This window comes from Mixophyes fleayi, chromosome 4 (genome assembly GCF_038048845.1).
Source record: "Mixophyes fleayi isolate aMixFle1 chromosome 4, aMixFle1.hap1, whole genome shotgun sequence".
NCBI classification, from domain to species: domain Eukaryota; kingdom Metazoa; phylum Chordata; class Amphibia; order Anura; family Limnodynastidae; genus Mixophyes; species Mixophyes fleayi.
In genome coordinates this window covers 249,859,495-249,880,742 of record NC_134405.1, presented here as the reverse complement: position 1 = coordinate 249,880,742, position 21,248 = coordinate 249,859,495, and the positions used below count along the sequence as shown (strand labels likewise).

The window sequence follows — 21,248 nt, the reverse complement described above, 5'->3', positions numbered from 1 at the left end:
CCAGGGAAGGAAGAAAAAGTTAAAGTTTGGGAGGCAGCATTTGAATTAATTTCAACTTTCAATTAAATGTACGGACATAATATGGAATTATTTGATTTTGCTCTATCAATAAATGGGAAAAAAACACTTCACATTAAAACAGATAACTAGACCATTCCATGTTTTGTTGATTAATTGGTACCAAATAGTTTTGCAAAACTTATGGGGACCCTTTTTGCAGTTGCTACCCACACTTAAAGAACACGACATTTAAGAAAAATATTTTAAGGGGTATATTCAATTAGCCGCTGAACGTTACGGCTGCGCACATTTTTCAGGTACTATGGTAACAACATTGTGAATTTCTCCTCATACCCCATAGAGGTATGAAATCCACAATGTTCCATCGCAGTGGAATGCCTTTGCGGCTGATCCGGAAGCACGCCGCAGCTAACGTAACACACCACTAAAAATATAGGCTTTTATGGCAAGTGTAATGCACTATAGCTTCTGACTGGTGTAAAAAAAAAAATAATAAAATTGTCTTATTGAGAGATGTATGGGCAAATCTCAAAATTTTAACATAGTGGTTCTCAAAAACACATAGAGTTGCTGCAAACACCAAACTGCAGTGACACAAATGGTGTTTCCCAGGATATTACCAGTCTTTGTTGCAGTGGCTGGGCGAGAGGGGGGTTAAGAGACTAAGTTCATTAACATGGTGACGTGGTAAGACTTCCACCCAGCTCAAAATCCCAGCAAAGCGGCTTAGTCATTTCCACAGCTCACAGCTGATAAAGTCCTTGGTCAAAGTGAATGACAACAGGATTCACCAAGACCAAAATCTCAATGTGTTGGCTTCTAAATAGGAGACCATAAGCTTCTAAATATATGATACAACAAGTGTAACACAATAAGTTTTTACACTTTAGTAAACTACTTATAGGCAATATCATAACATTATGAGCATTCTGACTTAATGGGGATAAAAGTGCAGCCTGTAATTTTATTCATGGATTTACAGGGCTTGTGGAAATAGATTCTATAATTGTTTTACTGACTTCTATGTGTCAAGTTAAAGGGCAAGTACAGCGAATACTTTTGCAGTATATAAAATATTGTCGCAAGTGGTCTCAAAGACGGTGACGTGTTCAAAGAAAATAGCTCAGTGACTGAACGCTGGGTCACAGAACTGCTGCCTGAAAGCAGATACACTTCCTCGTTGAAGTCTGATTAGTGAGGAAACTGATCACCATGTGCCTGTTCTATTATTGGCTCATATGTATCAATTTTCTGTCTTGTGCTGAATGCTGATTCGCTGCTGAAGTTCAGCATTGGAAATGAAGCTGAATTGGAGGCAAGTAAAACCACTGGGCATTTATGAATTAATTTATTTATAAGGTGCCACATATTCTGTTGCACCGGACAATCATACAAATACAGATAGGACACAACTAATACAGTAGCAAGTCACAAATATATGGGGCAATTACGCATCAGTAGCACAGATGAGTGAGAGTAATACTGTGGGGACTCAGACTATAGCAATATATGGCCGTGTGTGTGTATTTTTTTTTTCCATTAAAAACTTGTGTATTACAAAAAAAAAATAAAAAAAAAATGTGTATTACAGCAATTTCACATTCCCTACTGTAAATTGTCAAGAATATTAAAAGTCAGCTCAAACATCCTTATATTTTGTTTACAAAGACAATTGCGCAAAAGAGATACACAATCATTTTTTGCTATATAATGGCATAATATACCACCTACTATAAATGTAAAATGATATTAGAGGAGATTTAACATTCTTAACAATTTACAGTAGGTGGTTTGCACATTCATTGCTGTCTTTGTAAACAAAAACTAATATTGCACTATCCAATCATTCAAAAAGTATGCAAATGCACTTCATCAAGAAATAGCTATCAGACGGACACAACATGTAAAAAACATTAGCAGTAGAATAGAAAGATTGCACATTATGTCTACGAGTATATGTTAAGCTGGGTACACACTACTGTTTTCGTCCAATAATCGGCTCAAACAGCCGACATACGACCACTCGTTCAAAAGTCGGGTCAGTGTGTGCAGGGACACGATGGTCGAAAGTCTGCCCAAATGGACGATTATGGCCTCATTTGGTTGGTCGTACCGTTTAATATTTTCGGTCCAATCTCGTTTCCGCTGTGTAGTGTGTATAAACTTCCAACCGATCCACACATGGAGTACGAAATTACAGTCATTGCTCACGACAACATGGCTGTAAAAAGTCACTAAAGGGACGTCCGCTCTTCCCTTTATCGTCCTAAACAAGGCTAGTGTGTATGCAGTCCATGGACCGAGCGATCGGACCATCGATCGCATGTAAAATCGCTTGGCATAAAAAGTTGGTAGAAATTTCTGTAGTGTGTACCCAGCTTTAGTTTGTGGCCCATTCAATTACCCAGCATTTGATACAGGAACAATAAAGTCTTTTGTATGTGTCAATTGTTCAACAGGAGCTAGTCATGTGGTGCTTGTTTGCATTAAATCTGGCCCCCAGATCAGTGCTCTGTAAATGTCTTAAGCAGAGAATTCAACAGTCTGCCAGAGCAGCTGGTCAGCAGAGTGGCAGGCACAACAACAGAAGGGACAAGTACTAACTGGTCACCGGCCTTAAACAGCTTTAAATCATTGTGCTTCTTCCGCCTACCAGCTCAACCCTTTCTTACAAGGCTCATCTTGTCTGTCACAATGATAATAATCTGCTCTGGGAGCCACTAAATGGGGCCTTTCAAGAAGCAGTTGACATGTCAAAGTGGCTGTTAGAGGTTGTCCTAAAATTTTTATAGGAGTATTAACACATCAGAGAATATCCAATTTTGTCGCCAAATAACCAACAGACCACTAGACTAAGACTGTGTGTGTGGGTGACATTTATGGAAACTGAAGTGAAAAATGTGTAACCCACATCAACCATGTTCATTTTTTTTTTTTTTTTTTAAAGTGTAGTGAAAAGACAATAGGAGGGGAATTCAATTAACCCCGAGGTTCCTCAGAACATCACAGCTGCAGGATTTTTACAGAAATCTCCACAAATTTTCCCTCACGCCTCCTCGAGATTTTACCGCGGCAACGGTAAAAATGCCTGCACCATGTAACAGCATATTGTCTTTATTTTGTCACTAATACCCCATTCATACTGCACCAAAACCCCGGGTTTTTGCAGAGGCACGCTGAAAAACCCGGGTCTTGGTGCAGTATGAATAGTCCAACCACAAAATCCCGGGTCTAAAATCCCGGGACTTAGACCCGGGATTTTGCGAGGGGTAATTCCCAGGTTGGACCCCGCTCGCCTGCAGTATGAATGGTGCAACCCGTGTAATTCCCGGGTCTCACCATTCATACTGTAAAAAAAAAATAATTGCAAAGTAAAAAAAAATGATTTTAATTAATAAAAAATACATAACAAATGTTTACTTAACTTATTTTCAGCCAGCGGTGTCTCCGGTGCGTTGCCGGCTGTCAGGGGGACCTCTGGGTACTAAAATGACGTCATTTCTAATGGACTAGAAATGACGTCATTTTAGTACCCAAAGGTCCCCCTGACAGCCGGCAACGCACCGGAGACACCGCTGGCTGAAAATAAGTTAAGTAAACATTTGTTATGTATTTTTTATTAATTAAAATCATTTTTTTACATTTTTTTTTTTCTAAAACCCGGGTCGGGCAGGTGCAGTATGAACCCGCCCGACCCGGGAATCTTCTTATCTATACTGCCCTGTGCCCCGGTAATTTCCCGGGTTAACAACCCGGGCGGCAGTATGAAAGTGGTATTATGTAGAATTTTCCATCTACGCACTCCCATCCCATTACAGTACTTGTATGCTCAAAGTTATGCAGTCAGCCAAACATTGATGAATCTGTGCAAATTATATTATGACAGACGTTTTAGGGTTAGTGTTGCAATCTCGTAATCACTGCGTCTATGGCCAGGGATAAGCAGGAGCTGAAAGATTACTTTGTGCAGCACAAAAGAGCACTGTTACATTATCAGTCTTTTACAAATCAGTACGGATGTCAGAGGAAATAAATACCAGGAAATGTCTTGGCCAACATGTGACTTGAGAATGAACATTGTAATTTCAGCTTAAAATTGAATTCACATTCCATACTCCTTATTAAATTTTTCAGCAAGAACACAAGGTAAAAAGGAAGAAGGGATAAACGAAGAACAAAACGTATGTGGGTCATGGGTTGTAAAAAAAAAAAAAACTGCAGCAATTCACAATTTTTTTTCCATTGGTTACAATGCCAAAGTACTTGTACAAATAAATGCTAACCTGGTGTTAATATTAAAGTTTATAATGTCAATAATACAGCTGGCTGGAGTTCACCATTGAAAGTGAAAACATGATCAATCACAGCAATAAACATGTGATTGACACTTCTCCAGGAAGAGACACTTGCTGTACCTTCCCTTGGCAGAAACGCTCCTCACTCACTGAGCTAGTTGAGCAGGGTGGTATAGCAGCTGGGGAAGATTCTGGATTTCACCAGCACCAGCATTTTCGCTGGGACAAAGACTCCAGAATAGGTTTGTCTGGTACCCTTATAGTCTCAGTATCCTCAAACTGTATTAATTATGTAGCTGAAGTCTAAAGAATTGTAATATTATAAAACAATGGGGTGTTGTGGATATGTGACTGCGATAAAAACACATACATGTGGGAGAGCTCAGGAAAAGTTTTCGGTGGTACACTTTACTTACTGATTGCGCCAGTGTAGGTTGGTTGTGTTAAGTCTTTGGGCACCTTCCGGTAGATGTCAAACCTTTTAGGAGAAAAACAAAAATATATGATGCCATGTTTGTTACATGTATTAATATAATATATATTGCAGGATATATATTACAATAAAGGGTTTAAACTACTTATTTTAAGCTTGACAGAATTCATGGTTTATTTCTGAAAGGCCTACTTTAGAAATAAACACCAACCATGCAGCCTATTGGCTGTTAGTATTGTTTTATATGAAAGAGCAAAAGTCTTGGATGCAGTCATCAGTCATGAAAATTCTGTAGTTTTGAATACAAGTATAGTGTCCCTTTTAAATATCTAATGAATGCAACCATCTTTTTCTGTGGATAACGTGGCACTGGTTTTGTCTATTGGCCCTTTTGTCCCTTTAGAATAGATCGAAGATGTAAGTTTTTTTGATAAGGGCCCGATTTAGCTTATGTAGTAGTCTATATTTCTATGTGTCCTTACATATTTTTATGGAAGAAATATAAAACAAAAGGGAACACTAGAATAATAATAATCATCATCATCTTCCATATATGTTCGCATATTCCAAAAACATACTAGTAGGTTAATTGGCTGCTATAAAATTGATCCTAGTCTGTGTGTGTGTGTGTGTGTGTGTATGTGTGTATGTTAGGGAATTTAGATTGTACGTTCCAATGGGGCACGGACTGATGCAAGCAAGTTCTCTGTACAGCGCTGCAGAATTAGTAGCGCTTCATAAATTGCTGATGATGATATCAGTGAGGCTTAGTGGTTACGTCTGCCTCACAGAACTGGGGTCATAAGTTTGATTCCCAACCTTATCTGTGTGGAGTTTGTATGTTCTCCCCATATTTGCATGGGTTTCCTATGGGTGGTCCGAGTTTCCTCCCACACTGTGTTTGTGTGTGTGTGTGTGTGTGTGTGTGTGTGTGTGTGTGTGTGTGTGTTAGGGAATTCAGACTGTACGCACCAATATGGCAGGGACTGATGTGAGTGTGTTCACTGTACAGCACTGTGGAATCAGTGGCACTATATAAATAGATATATAAATAACTTTTATGTGCAATAGAAACTACATTATTTAATTAGATCAGACATACAGATTTTTTTTGTCAAAGTTATACAATATATTGCATGTAATAACCCTCAGAGATTGGACACACCATCCTTGGAACAATACTATATTTACCTTATTCACTGAACTAGAACTTGGAGGGACAGACTGGCTCACTTACAGGTCACTTTTAGTCTATTTACAACAGTGCGGAAATTATGCCATGAAAATTCCCTATTGCCCCAAATAAAAATTAAAAAACAAACAAAAAAAAAACAGATACAGCAGCTTTCTTTTTCCACGTCCCTTACCAAAACCAACACAATTATCTAACTTGTCCACGGCAACTATATTAAATGGCCCAGAGCACAGACTGCATAGGTTGAGAGCCAAAGGCTCACCAATTTGGCACAGGCCTGCAAGGACTTTAATAAAAGGTTTGACATGCCACTGCTAAAGACGTTTATCCAAAGGTTTCACAAATGATTGGCGCACAATTGGAGATTGTTAAAAGAACCTTAATCTAGGGTATGCAATGAGTGGGTCACAAGGTTAAAACTCGAGATAATCCATTATTGAATAAACAGTCTGAAAAAGGTGGTTCCAGGGCTTTAAAAAAAAAAAAACCTACAAAAAAACCAAAACCTACCTACCTAGACTCAACTAAAATTAAATCAGACTGCTAAACAGGTACTTTGAAACGATCACCTAAATATATTCTGCCTGTGTGACAGCAATGTAATTCCCACACATTTTTACAGAAGAGCAACTTTCCAACAGCTCTTCCTAGGAAACTAGATTTTACATTTCAACAAGCAAAAATAACTAATTCACCTGGTCTAACCACTGGAATTCTCATTTCATGGTTTATTTTAGGGTTGGTATCAAAGTTATTAAACTTTGTATGTGTGCTGTCCTATATGAAGCCTAAAGTAGGTTATAAGGGGACACAGAACACCATAACATGACCATTACACGGGTTTTTATTACAATTATATGACCAACATACAAAATACTACAACATAACGAGAATGGCATATAGGTGCCCCCCTTAAGGTTTTTTGTTTTTTTTTAATTAAGTCATCCTTGTAAATCAGGAACAATTTGCATGTAGGGTGCTGTACCATGACAGTTTTACTAGTTAAAAACAGTAAACACAAGTAATTCCCGATCCCGAAAAGGCACCAGATTTCACAACCTTTTCAGACAAACAAACCATAGAAAATCAGGGAAAGCCAGATTCAAGTTGCAGGTCATATAAACACGTCAGACGATTAGTCACCCGGACATTTTCACTCCTTGACAACATCTCTGTAGCTTGGTTGAGAGTCACTTATTAGAGAATATAAGTATTAACCTATACAGCTGTATGGAAAAAGTCCCTAAAATATACTTCTGCATCCACAGTAAGTGATTCATCTTTAAAGGAAGATGTATTATATTGACACATACTAATTATAGGTGATTTGTTATACAAGGATGAATGGTTTTAAAAGTTCATCAGGAGAATATTACAAATTAGTAAAGTAAAAATTCACATAGATAACTGGGCTTCCCACAACAGTCCATTATTATTGGTCAAATATACACACATCACAGGGTCATCGTACTCTCTCTAGTGCTTAAAGGGCACCATGCAGAGCAAGGTATAGGAATCAAAAGTGTTTTTGTATTTGTCCTGTGGGAACTTGCATTATACCAATTAATGCATAATCTAGATTCACAGATACATGGAGAATCCAAGAAACAGCAGTCACAAATATATCAATGGCGATCCCTATATATTTCTATACGTCGGCCAGAGTTGACCGCTTCTCTTATCCCAACTAGGCCTCCTTCATCATCATTTATTTATATAGCGCCACCAATTCTGCATTTAAACACCTCCCTACTGACTGACGCTTACTGCATCCAAGTCTAAACTTCTTGTTTTAATTTATGACTGAAAATCACTCCCTCTAAGCCTTGTTTCCACCTTAACTGTGCTGCCCATGTACTTGCTCACGGATCCTCTTGGTATTGCATCCAAAGCACAGGCGTAAAATGTGTGCCACAAAGAAAGTGCATTTATGCTTTTATTTTGAGCTGCAAGTACAGGTTTTTGCCACCCAAAACATTATTTTACATTTCGAGCCCAAATTAAGAGGCCCAGTTACAAGAGACTCATATGAAAGGAAGTGTGGGGTGCATTTTACATCCAGAGTATGAACCTATTTGGTCACATACATGGATGGCCAAATTTCACAGACTCAGCTCTTTGATGATGACCAGTCTGTTCACAACCACATGGTGCCTGTTAGTGCAGTCAGCAGATGCCCGCACTCACAGGCAAACAGTCGTCATCTGCTGACTGGATTTATAGCCATGAGCAAAAAGGATTGGATTGTTTTCAAACAGATGATTCTCAAACATCATGTTCATTTTGGGGCAATATAAGATATCGCTGTGTGAGACCAGCGTGACATTATTATGAAGGAAAAATTCACATAAAATACCCTAAATTTAATATTTAATATCAGTTTTTACTAAAATGCATGCAATTATATGAAATTACCAGAGTGATGTCAACATTATTAATGTTTCGGACCTTGTTTGCAACATATATAAGTTGGTAATATTTTTTGCAGTTGTCCATGTTTGTATAGCTCAGAAACCAGGAACATAAAAAGACATACCGCCAACACAACTGTAATTTAATAATGGTTCTTTGGCGATGTGTAATCTATTGGATGTGACATCTGCTGCAACCTTTAGCTGCTACACACCATAATATGCCAGAGTATTTGTAATGTGTAGAGAGGAAAATGTTTGCAGCAGGCACGGCCCTAACACTGCCGCCAGGAAAGGACGAAAGAGTCCTGCTCCTTCGCCAGTGCAGGAGAGGTCCAGCTTCCTGATGCTATTTTAGAAGCACTCACTAGAGTGATCTACATCCTTACACATCCCCTCCCTGCAGTAATAAGTGCCCAAATATTCAGTCAATTACAAATGACATGTTGATAGAACATGTTTTCAATCTATTTTAATATTAAATGACTCAAAGCACCCTGCAGATTAAACATTTCACTCTCTAGAATACCATGAACGATCGATCTTTCAGCCACAGGATGCCGAGAATTATATTTTAGCAACCAAAGGTTGTCCCACTATTCTCTATACGACAGCGAACAAAGGACGCTTTACATTTGCATACCCACATTATGAGGTTACTGAATGCACAGCAAACAGTTTACATTTTATTCTTACTTCTATGATATATAAAATCTCTTGCTGTAAAAGACTGTAAAAACTGTGACAGGATGGACCTACTATGCCACCCTGTCCATGTTGCTGGGGACCGGCTGGGCTTGCCTTGCCACCATTCCCTTTCTTTATCCTAAAAGTGCTCCTCCTGCCTAAGTAGGAGGAGCCTGCTTCCACCACTGGGTTCCTACATCGGCGCCTAGACCCACTTCCTTCTGGGTAACTTTCACTACTGGTGTACCCCCTCATCGGGCATATGGGCTGGTACCCCTGACCTCTTCCTTTTAGATCAGGGTTGCTGTGGATGGTTCCCCCTGGCCTATCACACTGGCCAGAGCTGCAGGGTAGCAGGCAGAGCGTTGGTACTGGAATGCTGGGTTTCAACCTCAGAACAGCCAGATAACAGATTAGATTGAGTCTAATCTGTAGGTCACAGGAATTACAGCAGGTAAGTGGGCATCAGCAGGTTTCTTAAGCAGTGATGTTTACCTCAGGGATTCCTAAAAAGGAGTTACACATGGCAGTTTGTGGTGCTAGCGATCTTTCCAGAAGTTACAGATGGAATAATGATACATGGTCAAACAGTCCTTGTTTTTAAACAGTTTTGGACACTGCCTGGCAGGGGTGTGAACCAACCCCCTTTTCCAACCAGGCCTCAAAAAAAACTGACATTTTTCATTCAAAGATTAACATCAGGATTTGAGATGTCCTTTATACTTGAATTTTAAATGCAATTTAACAAGATTTACACTAATCTGTGATTTCCCACATCACGTACATTCCTCACATCATTGGCACACTGCGTTCATAATTTAAACATATTTATACAATAAGTTATTTATAAGTGATCCAGCCACAGCAACTCTTAAATCTTTCACTTTCTGCTAGAAATAAACACTTCAACAATTGTATAAATGTTCTAAAAATTAATGAAGATGAACAGATTAAAGTAGATACAAACGTCTGGAATTTTCAGTGTGGCCGGGTGGTAGAAACCCAAGCAGAGGAGGATGTGTGCAGAAGTATAGAACACCGCATAAGGAGAAGGAAGGAAGTGTATGCAAAATAGACTGTAGGTAGCACAAAGTTAGAAAGAGTGGGTGAAGAGATTAAGGGCTAGATTTACTAAGCTGCGGGTTTAAAAAAGTGGGGATTCTAGCTGTCATTTTATAGAAAGCACTAAATAAATGAAAGCTAGAATCTGATTGGCTGCTATAGGCAACATCCCCAATTTTTCAAACCCGCAGCTTCGTAAATCTAGCCCTTAGTGTGCAATGTCTATTTATTACAAGCATATGCTTTCTTACACATGTTACCACAAGTGTGGGCAAGGAGTACTATAAGCCTCCAGTATCAGTCACTATGATACTGTTGGTTATGGGGCTGAATTTAGGACAAATCTACCTTCACATATGCCTGAGGCAAACGTATACTAGATGGGTGTGGAGTGAGGTGCAGATGTTGGCTACTTTAACTACATGAAATAATCTGTAAATTATGCATGAACATTAAAACAAAAAAGTTTCTTATACAATAAATTTATTAAAGGAACACAATAGAGGGAGGGAAGGTAGTACACGGATTTAATGCCCGCTCATAGGCTTTGAATCCTCGAGTCATTCTGTAAAGCATGATCTGCTATAGCTAGACTGATAGCATGCTGGACAGATTAAATAAAAGTAAAGCTGGTACACACTACAGGTTTTTCACCTGATTATCGGGCCAATCACATGATAAACGACTGTTAGATCCAATATTGCATTAGTGTGTACACTCCCACAATAATCTATTATCGTTCCAAAGCACATCATATCGTTTGTTAGATAGTTGACCAAGACTTTTAGTCAGTTTATAAAATCAATGTCATTCCAATTCTGCAGTGTGTACACACTCATGATCGGCATTGTCCATAGATCTCTACTCACGATCTGTCATGGTTATGACAGATTAAGAGCACAGATCTGACGGTAAATAGTGTAAAACGTGTATAGTGTGTACACGTGAATCGACATGCTGACCGGGACTTTCTGTAGCTGGTAAATTCACAAAGGAGATCGCATTGGGAGAAGTTTTCTGTAGGGTATACCCAGCCTCAGTAAAGACTAGCGTTCTCCTCAGCACTTATTTCACGGATGCTCCACCTGGCTGTTTTTACTTGGAGCCCAAGAGAGTCCTATTATAATATAATAAACAGTTGTTTCTCCTGTTTGAAACAGGCACTATGTGAACAGCAAAGTCAGCAGTGTGTGTTAGACCAGCCTTGGCAGGTGTGAGCAATAATCTCCAACATTTTTCCAATATTATTGTAAATTATTACACTGCCCCCTTCCAGCTACTTCTTAATGCCACCCGGCTTGAAGATTTTCTGGGGAGAACACTGAAAACGTTATCTTGGGTATAGATTATTTGGGGAAGTAATACATAGGCAAATGTGACTTTATTTTTAACTCTGTTTAAACTGAGAATATTTTTTTCAGACAGTTCCCCTGCCCAACAGAGCTTAAAATCTAATTTTGTTCTTGGAGACAAAAGGGATTTATGCAAAGTATATTAGCTTTCTCTTCCCTCCATGCAGTTAGCCAGTGGTCTAGTTCATGTCCCATTGTAAAAAGTGTTATTCCAATGATAAATCAATCATTCATATCATCAAGCACAGTCGTGTTGATATAAGTCCTGCATATTGTTTATTAGTGGGCTTGACGTACAGGACACTTCCCACATCTAAATCTTGAAAAGCCTGGCAGTTCCATCACACACTGTTTACATTACTGCCAAACCATGACATCATGGCTCTACTAAAGAGGAAAGAAATGAACTTCCTGCATACTGAACGCTGACGCCCATCAGTGGCTCCAAGCCATTCCTCCAGACAAATAAATGAGCAGAGAAGGTGAGAACAGGATGGGTTGAAGGAATGCATTTCACGGCCTGTTTCCTGAGCAAAGGCTAGGAGGAAGATGTGAGCTGATCACTAAGAAATTCTTTCAATATGACAGCAAGCACATGCCATAATGAATACAAGCATTAGTAACTAGATGGCTGGGTAATTGGCTAGGCATGATAATTTCTTTTCTACGTCCCCATTTCAGAAGATGTAATGAAGGGAGAGATTCACGAAAACATATTTAATGTTATACAGCAAACATATCAAAAGACAATAATACACAAATGGATAGGACACGACAGGAAAGCAAACTACACTCTTTTTCCTATTGAGACCTTAGTGATTAGTACTATCTATAGCCATCACCATACAGTGCATAGGCACATTTTTAAATGCAGTTTGATGTCTATTACTGGGACAGAGCTTAAAAAAAAAAAAAAAAGACAAAACACACACACACACACACACACACACACACACACAATCCCCCAGCTAGTGGGGGCTGGGAATCAAAATAAACAAATGCTTAATTCAAATAAAAGTATTATTTTTTTTTCCTCTGTATTTATTCTGTTCCTTTCAAGCACCTGCTACGAACCTATAGATTGAATGAGCAACTTCTAGTTCTGAGAAATATATATTACTGAAAACCTATGGAACATGGGGTTACATGCCTAGCTCTCCCCACCCCCTCTTTCTGATAACTGCCGGGGGTATGGAAAAGCACTAGCTTCAAGTCGGATGCTAAGGGCTCTTCCCAACAGCTTTAATGTTGGCTGGAGCCCCTGAGGGATACAAGCACCAAGCCCAGCACTGGGGATCCAACCTGCCCCCTCACAGTGGTGGAGAGCTATCCACCCTCATTTGGTGGATAGTGCTAGGGTATAAATATATAGTAATGAGCCCCATGGGTCGCGGTGAGGGATAGCGGAAGGCAATCCACAAAGAAAGAGTACCCAGGATTAGGATTCCCAGGCTGGCACTTACAAAAAAAAAAATGGTAACGATTACATATCAGATTCATCTTTAAATAAGGGTGTACTCATTTGGTTTGCACTGGTAGTTGAGAGGTTACTACAACTGTTTGGAAGTAACTGGATGTAATTACATATACAGCAGATATAAAAAGTCTACACACCCTTATAAAAATTGCAGTTGTTTGTGATGCAGAAAAATCATGTCAGACCTTTGGCCACTTTTAATGTGACCCTGCACCCAACACATTTTGTGTAGACTTTTTAACCAATGTATAAAAAAAAGCATTTTTTTATTTATTTTTTTAAAATTAACCAGTTATAGTTTTGCATGTGAACTGATCCGCTACCAGTTAAATATTATTAGGTGTATAAATAATTAGAGCAATAATAAAATATACATCAGATAACATCAGTATAAATGTTACAGATTCTGTATAAATATAGTGACATAAGATAGGAAAACTCATAAGCCAACAATTCTATACTTAAGGCATAGAAATCACTGATGTCTGTTTTCCTGTGTGTTGGTGAGCGCACCTGACAATGATCCTCTGTGAAGGCAGGCCATGGAAGTTCTACACTGGACATTATTACTTTTTAATCATACACATTTAGTTTTAAAAGTAAGTATCTGCCACATATATTTGTAATGCCCTGTAACAAAAAGAAGGATACGTCTTTAAAATTTGACTTAAAGAGGTAAGAAGGTAAACGTGACCGCTTTATTATAGACGTGAACCCAGGCTGTTTAACTTTTACTTCTATTTCCATAGACATCCCTCTGAAATGTACATTTTAGTACGTTTATAAAGGCAAACATACATAAAACAGAGCCACTCATTTCACACTCTATGACGTCAATGTTCCAGCAAAGAAAACATCGGCTTCTGCAGGTCAATTCGTTATTCACTCCACCAGCCTATTAGGATGAAGACGATGGACATTAGGATGTCCCATGACTGCTAATATCATTACACCATCACAGAGACAATTAGTAGCATATAAGAGAAAGGCAGACTGAGGGTATTTCAAGAAATCTTCCATAAGTTAATTAGAGGAAATTGGATCAAGAATATATTAGAAAACAGGAAGTAAATAGGACATGCTGTAGCTTTGATGCCAGAACACAGATGAACCCGGGCACCATTACAATGCATGCAGTGTCTATACCGAAATCTAAGGCTACAATGGAAGAAGTAATGAAAACCATACGTCTCTATAACAGACCTGAAGCTCACATTAATCCAGGAGATCATCATTAAAACACTGGTGATTATTATTATATTAATTACTAGGCTCTGTGATTTCATTTACTACTTTTAATCACTCATATTAAAGTAATGCTATACCGATATACTGCCTGTTTACTGGGATTGTTTGTTTTTCTGGAAAAAAAAACAAAACTAAACTAACTAGGTGCAAACCTGCATCCCACTAATAACGTACATACACACTACCATTTCTGTTGCGCCAATGTGTATCATACTTCTGTAGGTCAGTGGTTTGTTTTCACATGATACTTAGCCAGTTGCAGGACTGTTATACAGCAGGCCTCTTCCATGGATCTTTTATGTATAAAGAAACTGCATTTGTCTACTCTGTCCTATATTAAAACAATAATTTAGGTGTTCGCTGTGTGAATTTTTATTTACATTACAAAGCCTATTTTTACCAGCCTCTGAAAACTCTGCAGCAAACTATTTCAATAACAGAAACAAATGAACCACAGAAATGGTGCTTGTTTACAGGCTGTAGTTTAGTTCCAAAGGCCATCTTTACCTTCAGTTCTCAATGTACAGCACTGCATAATAGGTCAGCGCTTTAAAAATAAAACAGTAAAAAGGAACTCTCATTATTGAACGCACCTCTATGGGGCGCAAGCAAAAATGAGCACTGCTTCTGTTAAAAAAAAAAAAAAAAATCAGCACGAAGTGTCTAGCGACTGCTCCAGAGGCACCCTGTGCGGATTTTCTTACATTTGAATCTCCCCATTCAGATTCATTCATTAACATAAGTGAAAATCTTTATTAGAACAACAACCGATCAGATATTTGATTTAATTGTCTAACTCACATCAGGTAGATGAAGAGCTAATTGATGATTGGTTGCAAAGATTTTAGAGCAGATTTGCACCTTAAACTTGAACGGTCTTGGGGGGCGAAAAAAAAAAAAGTTTGCCTGGAATAAGGAATAAGCTGGGAGTACATGCTCATAATGCCCACTTCTATATATACTATGATTTAACAGTTCTAACTGTTTTAGCAATAATCAATCTTGGACCTAGAAATGTACAGGATCTGTATTTTTACTTTACCATTGCTACAATATTTTTCTATCTATTCAGAATATCATGCATTGGCTCCATACTAGATTTTTATATTACAGATTTCAATATATAAACGGTTTACCTTCAGTTTAACCAATGTGTAATAAGTGCAAATTTTATTAATGAAGGAAATTGAGCAGTGGTATATAATGGTTTAACATACTTACAACAGATATTAAATTATTTTATTTAACAAATATTATTAATTTCATATTCTATATCAATTTGCAAGGTGTTGTAAACATAGGTGATAGATATCTATTGGCTCCAATTGCTGGATTTATCATCCCCAAGCCAATTTGTTTTCATGCACAACACCGATAGCCAACAGACAGCCCTGGAGCAGCCAACTGCTGCATCACATGACCACCTCTGCACAGTGAAGGGGGGTCTCCAGCCATACCCGAAGGAGAAGGGAGTGCACTGTGCAGCTCCTTTGAAGGCTGGAGGGCCACTCCTAAGGACCCCCCCCCCCCCCCCAACAACTTCATATTACCTAAATTTGTATATTAGAATACACACATTTATCTCCTTTGTGTAATCTGTGACTGAGTGTGGATGTGTTTCTCTTCTCCAGTTTGAAAGCTCACAGGGTGGAATGAACATTGCTTATAGATAAAATTAAATCACCCATTGTAGTAAATATGTTCCTACGATTTAATTTAACCTCTGTGCATCAGGAGTTTATTCTAGAACCTAATAATGCCACATTACACATTTCTAGTGGCATTAACTGGCACTTTCCTGGGATAACCAGGACATGGAAGTTAGGAATGTAAAACAGTTTATGGTTGTCCCTTCAATTTCCTAAAGCGGCCCTCAAACCAAAAAAAGATTGTGCGCCCCTGTTTTATATGATGTTTTAAAGGCCAACTTTTTTTTTTTTAAAACTTCTATTATACTATTCCCCACAATCTAGATAGCGGGGGTAAATGTATTAACATGCGGGTTCTTCAACACCCGCGAGTTCAGCGTCTTCGGCGATTAAATTTAAAGCGGCGCTGCATTGTAAAGGGAACTTCCCTTTACAATGCAGCGCCGCTTTAAATTTAATCGCCTAAGAAGCTGAACTTGTGGGTGTTGAAGAACCCGCATATTAATACATTTACCCCCCGGTCTTCTTTTAGAATTTCCCACATCTGACTCAAGTTCCTGGTGCCTATAGCTACCTGCAGCAGATCTAAGTAAACTACATATTTCATGCAGCTTGTCACAGAAAACCAGCAAAACCTGCATATCGAGGAACTATAAAAACTTTCCGCCACTATACATAACTGCTGTCAGAAAACTGAAATGGTTATCTAAAATCTCTGCTTGTTTTGGCACTATAAAGGTAGAGGTGATGTAGTTATAATGGCATGGCATAGGGCTTTCTGCTAGCTATCCATGACAATGTGCAAGTTACACCAATACTGCTTTGACTGTTGCCTGTGCTTAGAAAAAAAAATAAAGGAGTAAATAGAGACACTATTAGAAGACTTGGTAGTTAGACTATGCGAATAACACAGTAAAAGTCAGAAAAAAAATGGTGTTACCATTTAAACAGATTTAATTTAACCCCAACATCTGTCTCAATTTTATGCTCCTCGTGTTTTGGATGTGCCCTCTACCAATAAGATTGTAAGCGAAGCACCCCACCTACCCTTTGTTTTCATGTCTATTTTATTTTGTCTACCTTATATGTCCCTGCATTATGTATGTCCTGTTTTCCCCACTGTCTGATGCGGTGGAGCATTGTGGCGCCTTACAAATCAACAGTAGTAATAATGCCAATCAGGACCTATTCACTTTCTGTATCAGTGTATGTTAGTGTGTATCCAAGCAGATGATGATTAATCAGTGCTTTTCCTAGATTCAACTCAGTAGATATTTAGAAGAGATTACATTTACACCGATGATTTTGGCCAGTTGGGTTAAGGGACGGTTTCAGATTTAATTAACCAACGGTGCAGAAAAATAAGATAGTACTTTCAAACACTTAAGAATATTAACATTGCAACCACCTGGAGTTAATAGTTACACACGGATCCAGGATATTTATTCACCTTAATCAGGAAGAGGCGCGTCTACAAGGTACGGCATTCAGGATATAGTTCCAGGAACAGGGGTAGGGTCAGCTCTATATGCCATTTGCTTAGATGTGGGCACTAGATGCACTAACTAGTAAGTACAGATTACCGGTATCTAGTACACAAAATTACCACAACATTTCACATTCAAAATTAAATTAACTGACACTACGCTCATAACCAAACAGTCATCTGCTTAATGTTTTTTCCTGTGTAATAATTATAGTTGTTTTTTTCTGCCTTGTTTTGGGCTTTTACTCAACTTGATTTCCTCCGAGTGCTCCGGTTTCCTCCCACACTCCAAAAACATACTGGTAGGTTAGTGTCTGTGTGCGTGTGTGTCTGCGTGTGTCAGGGAATTTAGACTGTAAGCTCCAATGGGGCAGGGACTGATGTGAATGAGTTCTTTGTACAAGGGTCAATTTTTTTTTAGCAGCCAATTAACCTACTAGTATGTTTTTGGAGTGTGGGAGGAAACCAGAGCACCTGGAGGGAACCCACGCAAACACGGGGACAACATACAAACTCCACAGGTAAGGCCATGGTCAGGAATTGAACTCATGACCCCAGTGCTGTTCGGCAGAAGTGCTAACCACTACGCCACTGTGCTTCCCCTAAGCCACCAGACAGTACAGCGAAATCCTGCTGCGTTCAATTCCAGGTACTACAATACCCAAACATCAGGGATTTGTGTGAAGAAAAATCCATATTGTTACATCACTGCAGAGTGTGTTCACAACCATATTTAAGGGCCCCAATTGTCGAATATGCAATACATTCCCTTAGGATCCCAAGAAAAATATAAAACCTGCCTATTGTTCTTTCCACCAAGAACAATAACATTTCTATCACTCTTGAAGATCAGGGAAGGTCACACTTGCAACAATTTTGGTCTAAGCAACCATATTAGCCAACAAAATCATTTTTTTGCCACCTTTAAGTAAGGAGACGTCCAGAATAAGATAAGCTAAATTTTATTGCATTAGTTGGGGGTATGCAATTAGCCACTGCACATATTTTTAGGTACTACAGTACCTCAACATTGCACCATATAGGTGAAAGCCACAATGCTATATCACCACGGAGTGTGTTTGGGAACATTCTGGAAGCTCTCCGCAGCTAACTGAATACCCTCCCCATAGAGGTATTTTCTATAACCAGATTACTTTATTGGCCTGTATATACCCTCTTGCAAGTTATATCAAGTGTGTCTCTATGTTTCTGGCCATGTATTTATATGAGCAGGAACAGCTGTTTATTTTCTCTCACCTGGAACAAGACACCAACACTGCTCTCCATCACACTCTACATTGGATTCAGCTGTATCCAGAGAACAGCTTTGTATTGTATCCATGGGTAACAAAAGTAAACATGTATGCCTGATGATATAAATACATGACAAAAAAGCACAGAAGGAAGATAAACAGAAGCCATGTACTGGACAAAAAGTTAATAATGGTTTCAAGGTGGAAAATGCATTTAAGAGCAGTGGAACATTTAACACATGATTTGTTCAGTTAATTCTACATAACAATTGACGTCATGCAGACAAATCGTGTAAATGTGCAATGCAGAACTTAGCTAGTAAGCTGTGCTCCTAGATCTCATTGTATTCCATCTTGTATACAAAATATTTCTAGGTAAAGCCAAAAATATTAAACGACTACCTACAATGACAAAAATAAAAACTCTCTGGGCAGTTGCAATCAGGTGGTTACTAAAGATATGGAAATTTAGGCTGCACATCATTCATTGGAAATCAGGATGAGGATGGAGCATACCTGCACAATGATGCACCATTCCCCTGGAGAGGGCAACCCTCACAGACAGTGCTGAGGACCCACATTACTCACCTCCTGAAGTCAAATGGCATTGTGCACCGCCTCCCACCACAACTGGGCGCTGATTTAAAGGGGCCGCTGCTGGCGACCAAGCTGGTACCACTATCTCTCTTCAAGCCTGCCGGCTAGACACAAAGGAACTGGCGTCAGCAGCGCTCGCCGAGCGGGCTGTGATTGGAAGCTGGCTGAGGCGGAGAGGACACATCCGGCCCCAATTTCAAGACTCGAGTCAGCTAAGGCCACGTGGGGTGTTGTTATATGTCCCGGCTCCCGGACCTGGCAGCCTGGCACCTCTACAGAGGGCCCTGCTTTGTTCTGTCGGTGTTCATGCAAGACGAGCTTTAATGCCAAGGATAAGTGATTGCCTGGCACAAGTGTAGTAAAACGTCTTAACGTTTGATAACCAGATATGTTAGTGTTAGACAATTACAAATAAACCAGAAATTAGTCGTAATAGATGCACTTTGAAAATGATAGAGCTAAACTAATGTATGCGTTGTACAGTAGTAAATAAAAATAAAGTTGATGTCTACAACTTGTAGTCCTCATAGGTTTTATTTCCAAATATGACATTTTTACTTTACAAAGTTGCAAACAATTTTCTTCAGTGATACTGTCAATATAGTTATATGGTTTCAGTGCATTATGCTCTAGCTGTAAGCTTGCTGGTGACTTAAGGTATGTATTTTGGGTAGGAGGTTAATATTCTAGAAAATGTGACTACTGCAAAACTGGTGAAGATATATGCAGATAGAAGGATCTGCTATTTAGTGTAGGTCACTTGCCTTGCCTCACTTGTGCGTTTTTGTTTGAGTGATAAATATTGATATTTTTTCTTGTCAAACCTGTACAAATAAAAGCTGCTTATTATATAGTGTAGCTGTAGACATTTGTAAGGTCCATTAACTTAGCTATGTATTTTACTAAACAAAGTCTGTTGTATTTTCTGTTTTGGTTCTTTTCATCATCATCATCATCATTTATTTGTAAGGAGCCACAAAACTCTGTAGAGCTGGACAGTCAGGATTGGGGGGTTTGGATCATAGGAGGCATTGTGTGGTAGCAGGTCTTGTATAGGGTTGTATTGGATGTAAGTTTGTAGCATTAATGCAGGATAGGTTAGAAATGGGAGAGAAGAGAGTTTCAAGTGAGGCTGAAAAGTGAATCAGGTCAAGGCCATTAAGGTGTCATTGATTTGTGTACAGGAGGTGCTGCAGGGGAAAAGGTGAAGTAGAAGGAAAGGAGATTGTGGTCATAGAGTGAGAAGACAGAGTTTGAGAAGCTGGAGATGGCAGAGTCCATCACAATGAGTAGAAAATTATGTCCACCGGTAGAGACCACCAGAGGAAGAAAGTGTGAGGAATTTAGAGCTGGCGGTGCCAATAAGGTTGTCTATGGGGATGTTGAAATCCCCTAGAATAAGAGAGGGTATCTATGTTAGTGGAAAGGAAGAAAGAAAGCCAGGTGGCAAAGTTATGAAGTAATTGGCAAACTAGGGGACGATTGATGATGGCAACAAGGTGGTGGAGTGGACAGAAGAGACATATGGTGAGGATTTTAAAGAAGGAGAGGAGGGTGTTGCATGGAAGGTGCCAACTCCAGCACAATGTTTGTCAACAGGTTGAGGAGTGTAGGTGCAGTGGAGAGCTGCAGATGAACCAGAGGGATTGAGCAAGGTTTCAGTACAGATTGAAGGAATGAGAGAGGTATAGATTGTGAATGGATGCAAGATTGTCACAGACAGATTTAGTGTTCAAAAACACAAAGGAAAAGGTGAGGTGCTAAACAGATAGTGGGTATTGTGCTGGGTTGGGGATGTTACCAGTGGCCAGGAGGAGGAGGTGGACAAGGAAGAGGACCAGAGAAGGAGATATGTGGGTAAGAGGGTAGTTGCAGTTAGTATAGGCTAGAGAGGGTGCTGGGAGGAAAACAAATTAAGCTATAGGAATGGGACATGATAGGGAAAGGTAGGGATGAGAGAGAGAGGGGAATAGGAGGAAAGCAGAAAGAGAGAGGGTAAGAGAGGTAAGCGGGAAGAGAGTACTGAAAACATTGTAGTTTGAAAGCTCAAACTTTATAAATAATCTTTATTTAACACTATAT

At 39.1% G+C, this 21,248-nt stretch overlaps 1 protein-coding gene and 1 long non-coding RNA gene across 2 annotated transcripts in view; one reads left to right on the top strand and one right to left on the bottom strand.

Moving 5' to 3' along the window:
- ERGIC1 (endoplasmic reticulum-golgi intermediate compartment 1) overlaps positions 1-19,370 on the bottom strand; it is a 69,890-nt gene extending 50,520 nt beyond the window's left edge. Inside the window, exons 1-2 of the mRNA XM_075209631.1 lie at positions 19,158-19,370; positions 4,733-4,794 (exon numbers count right to left, since the gene is read on the bottom strand). Of these exons, the coding sequence (XP_075065732.1) occupies positions 4,733-4,794; positions 19,158-19,177 (82 nt within the window). The 5' untranslated portion in view covers positions 19,178-19,370. The remainder of the gene's footprint in view (positions 1-4,732; positions 4,795-19,157) is intronic.
- On the top strand, positions 4,474-14,539 carry LOC142152711 (uncharacterized). Its single transcript, XR_012691382.1, has 2 exons — positions 4,474-4,558; positions 13,683-14,539. It is a non-coding gene; the product is annotated as an uncharacterized LOC142152711 (long non-coding RNA).
- Positions 19,371-21,248: the final 1,878 nt, after the last annotated feature.